This window comes from Globicephala melas, chromosome 2 (genome assembly GCF_963455315.2).
Source record: "Globicephala melas chromosome 2, mGloMel1.2, whole genome shotgun sequence".
Taxonomy (NCBI): domain Eukaryota; kingdom Metazoa; phylum Chordata; class Mammalia; order Artiodactyla; family Delphinidae; genus Globicephala; species Globicephala melas.
Genome location: NC_083315.2, coordinates 36,589,338 through 36,609,198, shown reverse-complemented (window position 1 = coordinate 36,609,198; position 19,861 = coordinate 36,589,338). Strand labels below are relative to the sequence as shown.

Genomic DNA, 19,861 nt, shown 5'->3' with positions numbered 1-19,861 from the left:
TAGGGCCAGGTGAAGCCTTAACCCAGGGCTGAAATGGGGACTCGGGCACAGCATAAAGAGGGCCAACCGCAGGAGCAGCCACCCACCACGTGGCGCCTACTGAGACCTGAAGTGTGGCTAGTGTGAGTGAGAAACTGAACCTCTAATTTTATTTCATCTTAATTAAAGATGTAAATCTGGCTCATGACTACCATACTGGACAGCACAGGTTTCGGTGGGGTCGGGAGAATGGGAAGAGCAGAGGAAAAATAGAGGTAGAAAGTGATAAATACAAACTTCCGACTTCAAAATTGTTCCTGAGCACTATTTGTGTTAATAACTGATGGTTGTTTCACACTTGACAGTTTCCAAAGCTCTTCTGCATTTTATTCTGCATTCACTAGATGCTCATAACAACCCCATCAAGTGACTGTCATTATCATGATTCACAGATGAGGTTTAGAGAATTCCATGGTTTGCCTGAGGAGGCTCAGTAGGAGGATGGGCTGCAGGCCCGCCGGTCATTTAACTCCAAGCTGACAAGGTAGCATCCAGGAACCTCAGCTCTTCCTTCAGAAAAAAAGAAGTACAAGATGGACAGATCCCTGTCATCTCATCTTTCTGCCCTGCACAATCTGCAAGGATATTCAGTGAGAATCAGCCTCTCTTGTTTCACTACATAAGTTTCTCACCACCGTGGAATTCAGTTCCTCGAAGTTCAGAGTGTTCCCTGTGCTGTGTGGTGGGTGCACAGATCTCCACCCTTCATCCAAACCTGCTTCTGCTGCCCTTTCCCCCTTGTCAGGCCCCATAGCCCACAGTGAGGAGGACAAGGGCCTGGAGGAGCTCTGAGAGATGCACTTCGACTACAGAAATTGGAGGAGTTTGGGATTATCACGGTGGAACACTTTTTAACTTACTGAGAAATTCTTTGGCCTAGTATTATGATCGATTTATACATACAACACACACACGCACACACACACACACACACACACACACACACACACACATCCTATGAATAGTGAAAACAACCCAAATGTCCAACAACAAGGGAGCAGTTCAATAAATTGTGGTGCATCCATGTGATAGAATATCATAAATCACTAGAAATAATGTTTTTGAAGACCATTTAAACATAAGAAAGTGTTCATGACGTCAAAAAGATACAAAACTATACATGCAGTATGATGTTGATTTTGTTAAAAATATTTACAGTCACAACAAAACTACTGAAAGAAAACAGCCAAAATGTGAACAGGAATGTTACCTGTTTTCTATAATAAGCATCACTTTTACAATCAGGAAAAAAAATGTTGTTTTTAAAATTTGTCTATGAATATGTAAAAAAGGTTATCTTACCTTTTTAGAGAAAAAAATTATAGGAATAAATTTTTGAGCACAGGGAACTATACTCAATATCTTGTAATAACCTATAAGGGAAGAGAATGTAAAAACAGAATATATATATATATATATATATATTTATATTTATTTATATATGGGTAAATGAATCACTTTGCTGTATACCTGAAAGTAACATAACATTGTAAATCAACTATATTTCAACAAAAATTATAAAAAAGTATTTCAAGGACCAGGGCTTCACTGGCAGAAGGCTGAAGAAATGATATATGATTTTACATATTTTATATTGAGTAGAAAATAAAAGGGACTTTTATCAAAAATCATTTTGTATATAGTAATCCTCATTTGCTAATGATATCACTCTATATTTTGGGTACTGACTCAACTGTTATAGTGAATTAAAAATCTACAATTGTGCTGTCACATTCTCCTAATTTTACTAGTTTTTGCTTTTTGCAATTTGTTGCTATGTTATTATATCACATACAACTCAAATAATGCTATGACAATTACCAAATACATATACCCAATGGGTTTTTGTGAAAATTAAATAATCTATGTAGTGAGCTTAATGCAGTGTCTGACACATAGCTCATACTCAACAAATGTTGGCTATTATTAGCAGCAGTATTTTGAGGTTAATATTGCTACTTCTGTTTTCCATTTGTTTGAATTTAACCAATGTACCTTGCCAATCTTTTTTTTTTTTTTGGCTGCACTGTGAAGCTTGCGGGATCTTAGTTCCCTGACCAGAGATAGAACCCGCACCCTCGGCAGTGAAAGCGTGGAGTCCTAACCACTGGACCTCAGGGAATTCCCTGCCAGTCATTTTTTAAAGAATCTTATAAAACTTTTAAAGGAAATTCAGCAAAGGAAAGCCACTAAAATTGAACTAGGAGTCAAAGACTCGATTTTTAAGTTCTGCTTCTCCAACAATACTTGCAATGCAAACTCTGGGCCTCACTATACCCACTTGTATTGGTGGTGGGTCTCAGAAAAATCACCATTTTGCATCTGGCCAAGCCCTTCTGCTTGCAATAGGGCTTTCTCCCTTTGGCCCCCAGATTGCTCCCTAAATTATAAACTCTCAGTTATAAACAAGATGACCCAATTTTTAAAAAATGTAGTAGTCAGAAATGTAAAAAAGTGTGTTTAGTTTTTAGTGATATAATTTGAAAGAACTAGGAAGGTTATGTGAAGGATGTGAAAGGCTACAACTGTACCCAGACAGCACTATACAAGAGATGCCCTCTGTCCCTCTCTCTGTAGCTGCCTGACAATCAGGCTGCACAGCCAACAGGCGCCCTCGCTGTTACGCAGGCTGCAACGCACTGGAGAACAGCAGGCCCTCCCCTAACCAGAAGAGACAGCCCTAGCCCTCAGAGAAGAAGATAATGCCACTTCCTCTCTCTGCCTTCAGTGTACACAGGCCAGGCCCTGCCTAGAAATAGGAGGGCTGTAACCTTAGCCACCCCTGACCAATGACCTGTCCGTTGCTAAGGATTATCAGAAGTTTGCCTAAAAAGCTTACTTTGGTTTACTCATCTGGTAAGTTTGTGTTCTCTGAATAAGGGCCCAATGGGTTAGGTGAAAAGAATGTACTTTTAGATCCTCCATTAGGATAGAAAATTGGTCTTTAACCAATATTAATATAGTGCTATGCTTACCAACTAATGTATTAAGGATCAAGTAGAATAAGAGTTGTGAAAACATTCTGTAAACTCCAAAATGATCTATAAACATAAAAGGAAGTGGACTGTGTTTAAATAACTAATTATAAGCAACTTAACTTGAATCAAAAATCTCTGCTTCTGTTCCATGTTCATGGATTAGAAAACTCAGTATTAAAACATCAGTTCTCCCCAACCTGATTACAGATTCAGTGAAATCCCACTTAAAATCCCAACACGACTTTTTGTAGAAGTCAAAAAGCTGAGTCTAAAAATCTATGGAGGGGACTTCCCTGGTGGTCCAGTGGTAAAGAACCTGCCTTCTGGGCTTCCCTGGTGGGGCAGTGGTTGAGAGTCCGCCTGCCGATGCAGGGGACACGGGTTCGTGCCCCGGTCCAGGAAGATCCCACATGCCGCGGAGTGGCTAGGCCCGTAAGCCATGGCCACTGAGCTTGCGTGTCCAGAGCCTGTGCTCCGCAACGGGAGAGGCCACAACAGTGAGACGCCCACGTACCGCAAAAAAAAAATAAATAAACAAAATAAAAACAAAACCTATGGGATGCAGCAAAAGCAGTTCTAAGAGGGAGGTTTACAAGCCTACCTCAAGAAACAAGAAAAATCTCAAGTAAACAATCTAACCTTACACCTAAAAGAACTACAGAAAGAAGAAGAAACAAAACCCAAAGTTAGCAGAAGGAAAGAAATCATAAAGATCAGAGCAGAAATAAATGAAATAGAAACAAAGAAAACAATAGCAAAGATCAATAAAACTAAAAGCTGGTTCTTTGAGAAAATAAACAAAATTGATAAACCATTAGCCAGACTCATCAAGAAAAAGAGGGAGAGGACTAAAATCAATAAGATTAGAAATGAAAAAGGAGAAGTTACAACAGACACCACAGAAATACAAAGCATCCTAAGAGGCTACCACAAGTAACTCTATGCCAATAAAATGGACAGCCTGGAAGAAATGGACAAATTCTTAGAAAGGTATAACCTTCCAAGACTGAACCAGGAAGAAACAGAAAATATGGACAGACCAATCACAAGTAATGAAACTGAAACTGTGATTAAAAATCTTCCAACAAACAAAAGCACAGGACCGGATGGCTTCACAGGTGAATTCTATCAAACATTTAGAGAAGAGCTAACATCCATCCTTCTCAAACTCTCCCCAAAAATTGCAGAGGAAGGAACACTCCCAAACTCATTCTATGAGGCCACCATCACCCTGATACCAAAACCACACAAAGATACTAGAAAAAAAGAAAATTACAGACCAATATCACTGATGAATATAGATGCAAAAATCCTCAACAAAATACTAGCAAATAGAATCCAGCAAAACATTAAAAGGATCATACACCATGATCAAGTGGGATTTATCCCAGGGATGCAAGGATTCTTCAATATATGCAAATCAATCAGTGTGATACACCATGTTAACAAAGTGAAGAATAAAAACCATATGATCATCTCAATCGATGCAGAAAAAGCATCTGACAAAATTCAATACCCATTTATGATAAAAGGTCTCCAGAAAGTGGGCATAGAGGGAATCTACCTCAACATAATAAAGGCCATATACGCCCAACCCACAGCAAACATCATTCTCAATGGTGAAAAACTGAAAGCATTTCCTCTAAGATCAGGAACGACACAAGGATGTCCACTCTCACCACTATTATTCAACATAGTTTTGGAAGTCCTAGCCACAGCAATCAAAGAAGAAAAAGAAATAAAAGGAATACAAATTGGAAAAGAAGAAGTCAAACTGTCACTTTTTGCAGATGACATGATACTATACATAGAGAATCATAAAAATGCCACCAGAAAACTACTAGAGCTAATCAATGAATTTGGTAAAGTTGCAGGATACAAAATTAATGCACAGAAATCTCTTGCATTCCTACACACTAATGATGAAAAATCTGAAGAGAAATTAAGGAAACACTCCCATTTACCACTGCAACAAAAAGAATAAAATACCTAGGAATAAACCTACCTAGGGAAACAAAAGACCTGTATGCAGAAAACTATAAGACACTGATGAAAGAAATTAAAGATGATACCAACAGATGGAGAGATATACCATGTTCTTGGATTGGAAGACTCAATATTGTGAAAATGACTATACTACCCAAAGCAATCTACAGATTCAATGCAATCCCTATCAAATTACCAATGGCATTTTTTACGGAACTAGAACAAATCATCTTAAAATTTGTATGGAGACCCAAAAGACCCCCAATAGCCAAAGCAGTCTTGAGGGAAAAAAACGGAGCAGGAGGAATCAGACTCCCTGACTTCGGACTATACTACAGAGCTACAGTAATCAAGACAATATGGTACTGGCACAAAAACAGAAACATAGATGAATGGAACAAGATTGAAAGCCCAGAGATAAACCCACACACCTATGGTCAACTAATCTATGACAAAGGAGGCAAAGATATACAATGGAGAAAAGACAGTCTCTTCAATAAGTGGTGCTGGGAAAACTGGACAGCTACATGTAAAAGAATGAAATTAGAACACTCCCTAACACCATACACAAAAATAAACTCAAAATGGATTAGAGACCTAAATGTAAGACCAGACACTCTAAAACTCTTAGAGGAAAACATAGGAAGAACACTCTTTGACATAAATCACAGCACGATCTTTTTTGATCCACCTCCTAGAGTAAGGGAAATAAAAACAAAAATAAACAAATGGGACCTAATGAAACTTAAAAGCTTTTGCAAAGCAAAGGAAACCATAAATAAGACGAAAAGACAACCCTCAGAATGGGAGAAAATATTCACAAATGAATCCACGGACAATGGATTAATCTCCAAAATATATAAACAGCTCATGTAGTTCAATATTAAAGAAACAAACAACCCAATCCAAAAATGGGCAGAAGACCTAAATAGACATTTCTCCAAAGAAGATATACAGATTGCCAACAAACACATGAAAAGACGCTCAACATCGCTAATTATTAGAGAAATTCAAATCAAAACTACAATGAGGTATCACCTCACACCAGTTAGAATGGGCATCATCAGAAAATCTACAAACAACAAATGCTGGAGAGGGTGTGAAGAAAAGGGAACCCTCTTGCACTGTTGGTGGGAATGTAAATTGATACAGCCACTATGGAGAACAGTATGGAGGTTCCTTAAAAAACTAAAAATAGAATTACCACATGACCCAGCAATCCCACTACTGGGCATATACCCAGAGAAAACCATAATTCAAAAAGACACATGCACCCCAATGTTCATTGCAGCACTATTTACAATAGCCAGGTCATGGAAGCAACCTAAATGCCCATCGACAGATGAATGAATAAAGAATATGTGGTACATATACACAATGGAATATCACTCAGCCATAAAAAGGAACGAAATTGAGTCATTTGTTGAGATGTGGATGGATCTAGAGACTGTCATATGGAGTAAGTCAGAAAGAGAAAAACAAATATCGTATATTAACGCATGTATGTGGAACCTAGAAAAATGGTACGGATGAACTGGTTTGCAGGGCAGAAGTTGAGACACAGATGTAGAGAACAAACGTATGCACACCAAGGGGGGAAAACCGCAGTGGGGTGGGGATGGTGGTGTGCTGAATTGGGCGATTGGGATTGACATGTATACACTGATGTGTATAAAATTGATGACTAATAAGAACCTGCAGTATAAAAAAACAAACAAAAAAAACAACTAATGCTAAACTTTCTTTGGGTTATTTATATGGAAATATGTTAATGTAAATGTTTCAGACATTACATGAACTTTCTAAAAATCTTATATGTTCTGGTATAATAAGTCATAATTCTAGTTATTACTTTAAAATGTATATCTCAGAAATAACTAAATTTCCTTGTCAATTGCATTATTATGAACTTTCACCAAATCTTTAACCGTGGTCATTTTTAAGTCTTTTGTCATTTACAGACAGTTCTGGGTGTACTCTGAAGCTTTCGCAAAAATGTTTCTATAAAAGGGTTTCATCTTCAAGGAATTCATGGAAAAGACTCTGACAAGTACAGGTTTCTGGTAACTGACTATATTGCTGAACTGAATGAATAAGCATTTTCAGAACTCTAATGGAAAACTGATGAATTCATAAAAGTGCTAACACAAGATCAAGATGAAAAAGAAAATTAATTACATGGGACTGAGTGAACTGATGAGGATGATTATAATATTTGTGACTTTCTGTTTGAATAAAAAAAATAATAATCCCACAAGGACTCAGAGGCAAAAAATATACAAATCAATTTTCACTGCAAAGTAAAGGCGCTGTTACAGTGGAGGATTACTGGACTGAATGTCAATATTATGACATAGTATGAGTGTGTTTCGTGTTTGGTAATTGCAATCATTGTTGTTTTTGTTGTGGTCATCCATTTACAATGCTTGGTGTCAGTTTATTTATCTCTTATAAAAATAAAATACAGTGTGTGTGTGTGTGAAAAAAACAAAATAAAATAAAAAGTCCAAAAAAATGGTTAAGATGATAAATTTTATGTTGTGTTTTTTTAACCACAATTTTAAAAAAAAGAAATGAAATACCAAGGGCTGGAGAGAATGCAGAGTCACTGGAACATTGCTGGAATGTGAAATGGTATAGCCACTTTGTAAAACAGTTTGGCAGTCTCTTACAAAGTTAAATATACACTTACATTTGATCCAGCAGTTCCACTACTAGGTGTTTACACAAAAACTGAATGTGAATATCTTTACTCACAATTGTCAAAAGGTGGAAACAATCCAAATGCTCATCAAGTGATGAATGAATAAACCAATTATAGTACCTCCATACAATGGAATACTACTCAGCAATAAAGAGAGTCAACTACTGATAACTGCAACGTAGTGGGTTGAATCATGTTCCCCAAAAAAGATTTGTTCAAGTCCTAACCCCAAGTACCCATGAATGTGACTTTATTTGGGAAGAGAATCTTTGCAGATGTAAACAAGTTAAGATGAGGTCATACTGGATTAGGGTGGGCCCTAAATCCAATGACTGGCGTCTTTATAAGAGAAGGAAGGGGGAGATTTGGACACAGACAAACAGGGAAGAAGGTCATATGGAATGGAGGCAGAGAGCAGAATGATGGAGCTACAAGCCAAGGGACACCAAGGACTGGAGGCAACCAAGAGAAGCTAGGAAGAGACGAGGAAGGATTCTTCCCAGAGAGCATGGCCCTACGGACACCTTGATTTCACAATTCCAGCCTCAGAACTGTGAGAGAATAAATTTCTGCTGTTCAAAATGTACACCACCCAGTTTGTGGTACTTTGTTATGGCAGCTCTAGGAAACTCATACATGCCACAACATGGATGAGTCTCAAATGCAATTGCTAAGTGAAAGAAGAACTCTACTTCTGATTCTGTTTATAGGATACATTGGAAAAGGCAAAACTACATATCAGTGGTTCCAGAGGCTGGAGGTAGGGGATGGGAATAGATTACAAAGGGATATTAAGGGAACTTCTGGGGGATGATGAAACTGTTCTGTATCTTGATTGTGGTGGTAATTATACAACATAACCTGTAAATCTAAAGAAGGTCAATTGTATTGCATATAAATTACACTTCAAAAATGTTTGCTTAAAAAAAATTTATGCTTCTGGGATTCCCTTTTTTTCTGTTTGACAAGAATCCTGGGAAGGAGCTCCTATTGGCCTAATCAGGGATAATGTGAGGACCAAAATAACAATAATAGTTATAGATTATAAACCATGGAAAAAAATAAGAAATCACAAAACCACAAATATAGAAATAAATAAATAAATGTATAAATTGAAAGTTTGATGAGAATCAGGATAAAGTATCTCCTCACAAAATACCTATTAATTACAAAGGAGAAGAGTAACTTCAGAGTGGAGAAGACTGACAGACACCACCTTAACTACGTGATAAAAGTGAACATCATGAAAATGAAAAATCACCCACTTAATGGGATACAATAACAGAACCACCTTTGGCTATTCCTGCCAAAGATGCGTAATCTGAATCCAATCATGAAGAAACATCAGACAAACCCCAACAGAGAGATATTCTAAAAAAGAACTGGCCTGTGATCTTCAGAAGTGGCAAGGTCACAAAAGTCAAAAATAATTTCTTTAATGTCAAAAATAAAAGATTGAAAAATTGTTCTAGACTGAAGGAGACTAAAGACAATGTATGTGCTCTGAACTGGATCCTTTTGCTGTACAGGACAGTAATGGGACATCTGGTGAAACCTGAATGGGGTCTCAGGATCAAATGGTAATAATGCATCACTGTTAATTTCCTGACTTTGATGGTTCTATTCAGGTTATGTAGAACAACGGCCTTGCTTGTAGGAAATACACGGTGAAGTATTTTGGGTTGATAGGGCATTAGGTCAGCAACTTATTCTCAAGGGTAAAAATACAGTTATTTTTACTGTACATCCAACTTTTCTGTAAGTTTGTGATTGTTTCAAAGTTTAAAAATTACTCAGAGAAAGAATCCCGGGAAGCCCTGGGTCTGTCACTTCATCCCATCCCCCAATACACAAGGAAAAGGACACTACAATACATTCTATATTCCTCTAAAGTTGACAGGAAAGTACCACAAAATCGGGATTTCAAACACAGCATATCTTGACAAAGTTCTATCTTCTGAAGCATGAAATCCAGCATAAAGCAGAGATCTACTTTATTTGGATACTGAATGACCCAATGGCCAACATGTAAGATAGTTTGATCTATAGAGGTAGGTTTCTAATATAGGCAGTATTATAGTGAGATTCCAAACTCATTAAAGATAAGAGTCCAGTGTACTAAGGTACAAATATGTTCATATAGTACTTTTTCTAATCACATTACATTTAAGAGTTCCTATTAGCACTCCCAAATGGAAGTATCCATTTAAATAATATTTCTGCTTTATGGGACATCATCAAACAAGTGAACCAGATTTCACAACAAAGAAATTTAACACTGAATCTTAAATTGTATAATTAGAATGTCAGCCTCCTAATTATTCAAAGACTAGGATATCTAAATCTAATTCAGATCTTAAAAACAGTACCATATACCACTGTCTAAATCACCAATTCCACATTGTTTTGAACAAGGCTCTTCACTAATATGAATGATTAAAGCACCCTATGACACTGCACTAATCTAAATGCAATATAGGGACTTCCCTGGTGGTGCAATGGTTAAGAATCTGCCTGCCAATGTAGGGGACAGGGATCCCTGGTCTGGGAAGATCCCACACGCCACGGAGCAACTAAGCCCGTGCGCCACAACTACTGACCCTGTGCTCTAGAGCCTGCAAGCCACAACTACTGAGCCCACGCACCACAACTACTGAGCCCACATACTGCAACTACTGAAGGTCATGCATCTAGAGCCTGTGCTCCACAACAAGAGAAGCTGCTGCAATGAGAAGACCACGCACCTCGACAAAGAGCAGCCCCTGCTCACCGCAGCTAGAGAAAGCCCACGCGCAGCAACGAAGACCCAACACAGCCAAAAAAAAAATTAAAAAAAATTTAAAAATAAGTGCAGTACAGACCACTTATCTATGCTGTAGATTTGTCCTGTCCAGCATGGTAGAAACTAGCCACATGAAGGTAGTGAAACATGGCTGGTACAAATTAAGATGTGCTTTAAGTGCAAAATACACACCAGATTTCAAAGACTTAATTTAAAAAAAAGAAAAAAAAGAATGTGAAATATCTCATTAATGTTTTTTAATATTGATTCTATGTTTAAACAATAATATTTTGGATAGATTGGGTCAAATAATTATTTAAATCATTTAAATAATATTAAAATTAATTATACTGGTTTCTTTTTCTTTAATGTGGCTACTAGAAATGTTTAAATGACATATGTGACTCACATTATATTTCCAATGGACAGTGCGGCCTTAGATCATTTGTGAAATAACACTATCTTATGCTGCAGTAACTAGGAAAAAGAATAACAATGGACTTCCCAGAAGAACACTGAACTGTATCTAAGCCCAGTTTATCTTCAAGATCTAATCTTTTTTTCTTTTTCTTTTATTTTTGGCTGCGTTGGGTCTTCGTTGCTACACGCAGGCTTTTCTCTAGTTGTGGCGAGTGCAAGGGCCCCTCATGGTGCTGGTCTCTCTTGCCGCGGAGCACAGGCTCTAAGCACGCGGGCTTCAGTAGTTGTGGCTCGTGGGATCCACAGCACAGGCTCAGCAGCTGTGGCGCATGGACTCAGCTGCTCCGTGGCATGCGGGATCCTCCCGGACCAGGGCTCGAACCCATGTCCCCTGCACTGGCAGGGGGACTCCCGACCACTGCGCCACCAGGGAAGCCAAGATCTAATCTTTTCAAGGAAAATTTTTGCTTCTCTTTTTACACTCCACTCAGCTCAAAGAAAGTAAGTATCTCAGGTACCTGAAACTCGGAGGCACTGCTCCGCAGCTGGCTCACATTGGGTAAGGATCCTCCATGGTACTGTGTAAGGCGCAGTTGCTGAAGCTTCTGAAATTGAACCTGGGAACAAAGACATTTCAAAGTTGTTGAGAGATGACAGCAAAGATCTGAAAGAAGCATCAAAGTATGGTGTTGTGTAGCGAAATGGTTCAAGAGTGAAAGTCTTGGCTTCAGTTTCTTCTCTACTTAAAACCTTCAGGTTTCCAGTGCTTTCTGGGTTTTGATTAGTCTATTTTTGGAAAGAATTTACCCCTGTGCTAAATGTCTCAGCCATGACAGTGAGGTACTCTTGCACGGTCTTTGAGTGTATGTGTGTGGAGGCACAGCAACAAAAGAATTTCTTAAAAAAAACTAAGCCACTGTCCATGACTCTAACACACTATCTTCCCTTCTCCATGCTCTTTTCCAGTCTCCTTTTACATTTATGTGTAATAACTGCACAGTGGTGACCACAACATAGGTACAATCTTGCATGCTTACATCATAACTCTTTTCTATGATATTACATAAGCATTTTTAATGGCTATATGACATTTCTTCTTCTGAATTATTTCCTTAGAACACACTGCAAAGAGTGATTCCTAAGTCTCTGGGTTTGGGCCTTTTGATGGCTCTCCATACACACTGCCAAGATGTTTTCCCAGAGGGTATACCAATGTATATATGAGAAAACAGTTTGACCAAAAACTCACTAACACTGGAAATTATCATTAATTGGGGAAAAGAAGGAGGTCAACTGAACAGGTATAAAATGGTATCCCACTGTTTTAATATGCTTTTCTTCTGTAAGTTCTTCCTTGCTTCATTTTTCAAAAGGCAGTAAACTGGTTACAGTTCTTGTAAACCCCAGAGTGGTCCAATTTGGTCTTTAAGAGTTCTGTTTCTAAAATAATAAATTACCTCTGTGGTTATGTAACCCTTGGCACTTGTAATTCATGTAGGGAAGAAAGGGTAGATAGGAACTCCGAGGCAGGTTTTTACCCTTTCATTACTCTCTGTCTTTGTCTAATAATAATAAAAACTACCAGATATGAGCCCCTAAGATGAGCCAGATGCTGTCCTCAGACGCTCTGCCCACTTTATCCCTAACCCTCTCAGCAATCACCAAGGGAGACCACATGATCCTGCTTTTACGAACGTGGAGACCCAGACTCAGGGAAGTTCAGACACCTGCCCAAGGTCACACAGCTAGAGGAGGCTGAGCTATGGCTAACTCAAAACCCACATTCTTATTTCTGCCATGTACCTTTCCTTTGTTCCATTTCTCCCTCAATGATCATACTATTCACAAGCTCAGAGAAAAGTGAAGTTTGGTTGACCAAAAGCATCGCTGCACCTATGAAGTGCTCTGATTTTTTGTTTTTACATTTATTATGAAAATTTTCAAATACGTACAAAATAGAGACAAGTAAAATGAAACCCCATCTCTTCATCTTCCAGCTCCAACAATGATCAACTTACATCCAATCTTGATTCATCTTTACCTCCTCCATCACCCACTGCACTCCACTGAAAGAAATCCAGGCATCCTAGCATTCCATATTTCAATATGCATCTCCAAAGATAAGGACTTGTATCTGTTTGGAAGTTTTAAAGGCATATAAAACCCTTTGGCAGCCTTAACTTCCTTATATCCACTGTACTTGATTTCTCAAACATACTGCACAGTACAACTCTATTAATCAAAACCCAGATCTGAGAGCCAAATATGAGACGGAAGCCATGATGAGCTTTTCCCATCTATCAGCTAAGTTATAAAGTCTCAGCTTTTGATCTTGACATTCTCAACCAGAAGCATTTGACTCTCTATCCTTGAAAGTCTCTCGACAAAATTCTCAGCCCCCTTGATCTAAAGCCTTTGATTCCTTCTTGCATCAATCCATCCACTCAGTCACTTACATAAAAACGTTTAACTCTGTGTCAGGTACTGTGCCAGACGCTAGCTTACTAAGATGAATACGTGCCAAAGTTCCTACCTGCAGGGAGTTCTCACAAAGGCTTCAACTCTTACCCAAAAGCCTTGACACTTCAACCAAGCTAAGTTCTAAATCTAGCTAGAGATTTGCCTTCAACTGAGCTTGAGGCTCTCTTAGCGGTCGTCCATATCTGCTGTCCCTACCAAACTGCCCATTTCTAGAGTCTTCAGAGACGGTTGTGCTACAGTAAAAAGAGCAATGGATTTGGAACAGGAAGACCTGACTTTGTAAACCGGAGCTCCCATGTGGTTGCACAGATTATTCTGCTGCCTACTTCACAAAGACGGTGGAAGGATTAAAACAGAGAACAGACATGACAGTGGCATGTAAAGTGTACAGGTCTGGACAACTGCTCAAAATATTATCATTATTGTTGATAACCTCAACTACCTCCTAAACCCTTGAGTAATTCTGACACTTTTCTCTTTTGAAATTTAGAGCCATTGAGCTAGAAAGAACCTTAGAGACTGTCTTCAATACCGTCATGCTTACTGATGAGGAAAATGAGGACAAAAGGCTGATTAGCCTGAGGCAGAGGTCATGGACTGGCAGGCGACAGGACATGGTTAGCCTACAGAGTTCTGTCTGACCCACTCAATGTTTTAAATTTTTAAATTGCAAGAAGCCACAAACATCTGGATTTCCATCTTGTCTTGACTGAAAGATCTAATGACACTGAACCCATATTCTTCATGGCAAAAGTGCGTGGAGCTGAGAAATGCCTGCCCCCTTAGATAGGGCTTGGGTTCTCCAGTTTGCCCGTGTCCTCACTGTATCCTGTTACTCCTCCACTATGGCCCAAGATCAGCTACCATTTACCATCTCATTCCGCGCCCCTCCACTCATTTTCCTGACCTGCCTCACCCAGTACCTTGAGTTAGCAACTTTTAGCCTATAGCCACACACTTTTAGTGGAATTTTCTCCAATGTCTATATGAAATGAGATCTAAGTCTCACTAATTCCTTTTTGAAAAAGTGTTGTAGTAGTCAACACAATCCCAGCAGCCCTTTTCACAGAAATTGATAATTCTAAAATCTGTAGCTGTGCGAATGACCTAGAGTCGCCAAAGCAATTTTTAAGAACGGTAAAGGTGGAAGACTTAAGTTACCTTGTTTCAAGACTGACTATAAAGCTATCGTAATCCAGGCAATGTGCTGTTGTTCAAAAGAGAGATGAACAGATCAATAGAACAGGAGAGAGTCCAAAAATAGACCGATGTATACATGGCCAGTTGATTTTTGACAAAAGTGTCAGAGCAATTCAATGGAGAAAGAAAAACGTTTTCAACAAATGCCGCTGGTACAATTAGATATCCTAATGGGGGAGAAAAAGGAGTTCAGCATATAGACATTCAGTGTGACAACCATAATCAAACCCCAGCTCTTCCTCTTACCAGCCACGCAACCTTATGTCTCAAGTCTGTTTGCTCTCCCGCAAAGTGAGGATCGCTCCAGATACACAGTCCACAGGGTTACTGTGAGAACTACATGAGATAATGAACGTAAAGTGATCAGCACAGTGGCTGGCAAAGAGGGAACGCTCCATATTCAGCCCAAATCTAATCTTTCTAGTCTCCTCTATTCCTCTCTGAGGCCTCACTATGCCATAACATATCTATTGTTTGTTTTACTATAAAAGTAATAGTTTTTCCCAAATATTCCAGCAAAATTAACACTCCAGGTTGATGTGCTATTGATCGTGTGGTTTCTCCACACTACCAGTTGTCCTTCAAAGCCAAACTTCTTGAACAAGTTCCCAACCCTGTCCCACTTCCTCCATTCAAGGCCTCAGTGCCTCACAACCTCCCTTCCACCCAGCACACTGTGGACGTGGTGGCTCCCACCAAGGTTACCAATGACCTCCACATGACTGGACCAAAGAACGAGTCCTTATCACATCAGACCAAGTCAGCAGCACGGGGTTCGGCTGCTGGTCCACATCCCCTTCTCTTAACCATAATCCTCCTGGCTCTCCTCCTACCTCTCTGGTTGCTCTTCAGTCTTCTTTGCTGGCTCCTCCTCCTCTACCTCCCCTTTAAATGGTACAGCTCCTTGGGCTTCTCCTAGGCCCTTTCCATGTTTCACTCTATGTATAGCAGGGGTTACAAACTCAAAAGCCTACGGGTGCCAGGTATGGAAGATAAGTAAGCGAAGCAGCCTAGAATCACTGTGAGGAAACCATAGGGAGTGACGGGGACTGTGGCAAACTGAAGGACACACCGTGCCCTGTCTAAGGGGGGCAGCAGCTATTCAACTCCAGGCAATCGCTGCCATGCGGAAATGTAGGGTAAGTGTTGTTAGATGATCTCTTTTTTCAAAAGAAGCCAGAGTCCAGATTTTAATGTAAAATCACAATATTCACTGTTGGCCCTAACTGAAGAAAAAAAAAAATCAGAGGGCCAAATTAGAATTTAGGCCACCAATTTCTAAGATCTTTTCTAGAAATTCTTCCTAGGCAGCAGAATCTATTCCTGCTGCTACACACCAAAGATTCCCACTAGCCTAGACTTCTCTCCTGAGCTCCAGGACCACATATACAACTATCTGCTGGCCCATCTCTACTTAAATGCCTCACAGGCACCTCAAACTCAGCATCTCCTGACACTGAGTCAGCTCCCGCCTTGCTCCTGCCAGCGCTCCCTCTCTTAGCAGAGGATACCCTGGAATGGCTCAAGTCTGAAAGCTGCGGATCATCCTTGAGTCCTCCCTCTCCCTCACCTCCCTCATCCATTCACCAAGTCTGGTCCTTTCTACTTCCTAAGTATCAATCTGTTCACCTCTCTGCCTCCCTGTGGCTACCACCCTTGCCAATGTCACCACCATCACATCTCCTAGACTCCAAAGCATTTCCCTGCTACCTCTTCCTCCCATCTATCCTACCTTCTGGAGCTAGAGGCATTCTTTCAAAATGCAAATCTCCCCTGGTTCAACCCCTTCAATGACTTTCCATTGTCCTTAGGATCAAGTCCCAAATCCCCATGAATGCCTCATCTCAAATTACCCTCCTCATCCCCTTGCTGAACCTCTGTCCCCTGTGCCTAAAACACTCTCCCCTCCCTCAACACACGAGCATATACCCTCACATGCCTTCCCCACTCCTACTAACCCTTTACGCCACTAGAAGAGGTGAGGATTCCCTACCATACACTCCCAACTGTTTCCCTTTCGTATTAGTCATCAAAATATGTCCTGACTTGTCAAATGAATGTCTTCCCCATTAAACCCTAAAATCTACGACGAGACACTACTATATCCCCAGTGTCCATCCGAACCCCCAGCACGCACTAGAGACTCAAAAAGTATTTGCTAAACAAATTAATAAGATCTTTGAAGCAAGGTACCACATCTTCACCTCCCCCCACCCCTACACCCTCACTGGGGACTCAAGTACCAACAAATTAATGAATGAACAAAGGAACAGCCTCTTTCCAGGCATATCTGCCTCCATTTTTTTCCCTCTCCTTATCATCCCAGGTACCACCATTGAACTGATCCTCCTAGCATTCTCTTCTCAAAAAATTTCCATTGCTTCCAGGTAAGGCTGCACCCCTAAAGCTAGAGTGAAAAATTCTCCATAATCTAATCTATCCCACCAACTAAACAAATAGGATTTAACTCCAACTCTGAAGGACTGACTCTGATTATATGGAGAAAAAGTCGAAGCCCAACAGACTCAGAAAGGAAAGAGTACCTAGATTGATTAGCGATGTCTGTTCCATTTATAAGCATGCCCACCATGGGCTAGTAATGGAAAATCAGTATGTCTGCCATCTGGTTATCAATAATGAACTGGATAGATTCTTCTCCATCTGAGATCTTTGGACCCTTGGAACATATGCTTGGGGATCTACGAGTTCTCTACAAGAAGTGTTTCAGTTTTATAATTTCATTATGAAAGTTACCCTTAAAATTTTAAATAAGCAAAGATTACTAGGCAAATTCAGTGTTATCGTTTGCCTTTGTGTGTATGAACACAGTGGAGCCAAGCAGTATTTATTATTTTACTTGCAATTGGTAGAGAGTAGAAAAGAACACAGGCAGAATTAACATGTAAATAATGCCCTGTACAAGGTGAAGGACAAAATGACATCATAATTTTATAGCAATTAGAATAGAGAAAAGTGGTGGCTGAATTGAGTTATCATATGGGGCAGAGTTGGTCAGGCTTGCTAAACTCAAGAGAATCTGAGCTACAGGGTTTAGCACTATCTATATATATTTCTTCTCATCATGATAGAAATGTAAGTACAAGAGATATTTCACTTTCTCCTTAACCTCGCTAAAAGAAAACACCATCAAAAATATGATAAATGGCAAGTGACACCTAGCCTCAGGAGTGGGGGACATGACAGGCTGTGGGGTGAACTGTGGCCAACCAGAGAATACATGCTCCATTTGAGGGGGCAGCCATCACCCAGCTCCAGCCAGCTTAGGTGTCACATGGGAAATCAGGATGAGTGTTATCGGGTCTCCCAATTTTAAATGTATATAAATATATATATTTAAAATAGAGAGAAAGAACGAAAATTTGACTGTACATTAAAATCTCCAACTTTGATTTCTATGAAAAATCTCCCAATTCTGGCGACAGATTCCATAAGTTTTCCCAAGCACCAAAGGCCAAAAAATACCGCGTCTGCAGCTCAGCGAGCCAGGGACCACCAGTTTGCGACTCTGCTCTCAATTCTCCTTCAGGCTGCCCACAACCCCGCCCCCGCTTCTGTACATCCTCCCCCATCCTCCTGATGGTCCTTCAAGGTCAGCATTCAGGATCCTCAAGGCCTGCCTGCCCCGCTCACGCTGACCCTCGTTCTCTGCAGTTCTGCGCGGACACTCCTGTTGGCTCTCCATCCTCCACTGCCTCCCTCGACAGTTACCTAACCTCGCCGAGTGTTTGTCCAGGCTGGCGCCTTATTCCTCCCGGACCCTCCTCCGTCACCAGCAACGCTGTACACCTTCCCAGTTCTCATGAACCATCGGGGCTGAAGTCAGTAAACCGGACCGATACAGCACCTCCATGGAGGAAGAGTAGCGAAGTCCCACACTCGACATGGAATCACATCTCGATACCCAGACAGACCCCAAACCAGCCCGGGGCCGACCCTGGATTCACTGGTGCGCGGAGCTCTCCCGAAGGAGCGGGTGGGTGCCTCGGGCCCTCCACGCCGAGCAGTCCGGGAGGACTCGCGGGCGGTGGATGTTCGGAGCAGTGAGAAGCCGCACCGCCCGCCTCCGAGCTGTTTGTGATTTCCTCCCCGCGCTCCCGGTCACCCTCCCCCTTAGGCCGCCCTCACTCGGCGGCCCGCCTTCCCGGGCTCGGTCCCTTCCCATCTCCCAGTACACACTGCCCCGCGACCCTCCCACCTCCGCGGCGACAGCAAACCTCCAGCGGGTGTCGGAAGGCAGGCAAGCGCCGAGGCCGCGGCCGCGCCGGTCCCGCTCCCGGGTTCCACTCCGCGGGCGCGACCCCGCCCGGCCCCGCCATCGCCTCGGCCCCGCGACCTCTCACCCGCCGCGCGGGGCCCGCCCGCGGCCGTGGCCGCCCGCCCGCGCCGGCCCGGGCCCTCACCCGCGACAGGGTGAGGTCGGTCATGAGCTGCTCGAAGGCCCGCGTCTCCTCGGCCTGCCGCTGCGTGTGCAGCGCGATCTTCTCACTGAACTTCCGCGGGTTGGCGCTGCCCGAGCCCGGCGAGGCGGCCATGGCGCGGGCCCGGCGCCGGCAGGAGGGGGAGACGGCGGGCGCGGGCCCTGCGCCTCGGCCCACCCGTCCGTCCGCAGGCCGCCCCGGCCGCCGCCCGAAGCCCGTCCTCCGGCGCGACCCGGCAGAGGAGCCACCGCTGCCCCACCGCCAGCGAGCGGCCGGGAGCGCGCCGAGGTCCGCCCCCGCGCGCCCGGCCCCGCCCTCGGCGCGGCCCGCCCGCCGCCCGGCCCCGACCCGGCTCGGCGCCAGCCACCGGAGGGCTTTCCCCGGCGTCCCGAGCCGGGCTCGCGACCCGCCACGCAGACACTGAGGAAACCCCGTCAGCAGAGCAAAACGCATCCGACGTGAGGGAGCAGCTAGGGTACCATTTTTCCAAAACGCTCCCTCGTAGGGACGTCCTGGCCTTTGGATTTAGGTTACAACTTTAGAACAGTTTTAACATCCTTCTCGCCCGGCTTCCCTCCAGTTATGCTGATTTCCTTCAGGGGGTGAAAACGGGGCGACCTACGCTTGAGCAATCCTCTCCCTCAGTTCCCACACTCTGGGGCCTAACGTCTGCCCTCCGTCCTCCGCCTCCCAGCCCGCTTCCTCCCTCGATTTGTGTCGTTGACAGTCCGCTCAGGCCCACCCAAGAAAAAAGTTACTAAATCTGGATCTCAGTTTCTAAAACCATCTCCCGAGTTGGCCGAACTTGAGCCGTGGGCACCCTCCTCGCTCC

General features: G+C 42.2%; 1 protein-coding gene across 3 annotated transcripts in view; it reads right to left on the bottom strand.

The window, feature by feature from the left end:
• Positions 1-19,222, bottom strand: part of CRTC3 (CREB regulated transcription coactivator 3) — a 104,489-nt gene extending 85,267 nt beyond the window's left edge. For 2 of the 3 annotated variants that reach the window (XR_009562868.2, XM_030878565.3), the window contains exons 1-2: positions 19,012-19,222; positions 11,428-11,526 (exon numbers count right to left, since the gene is read on the bottom strand). Coding sequence is in view for 1 of the 3 variants with exons in the window: in XM_030878565.3 (XP_030734425.2) it covers positions 11,428-11,526; positions 19,012-19,143 (231 nt within the window). In the remaining 2 variants the exon portion in view is untranslated. Of the gene's footprint in view, positions 1-11,427; positions 11,527-18,455; positions 18,628-19,011 lie in introns of those variants that run through there. The other variant, XR_009562869.2, reaches the window with a different exon arrangement.
• Between the last annotated feature and the right edge of the window lie 639 nt (positions 19,223-19,861).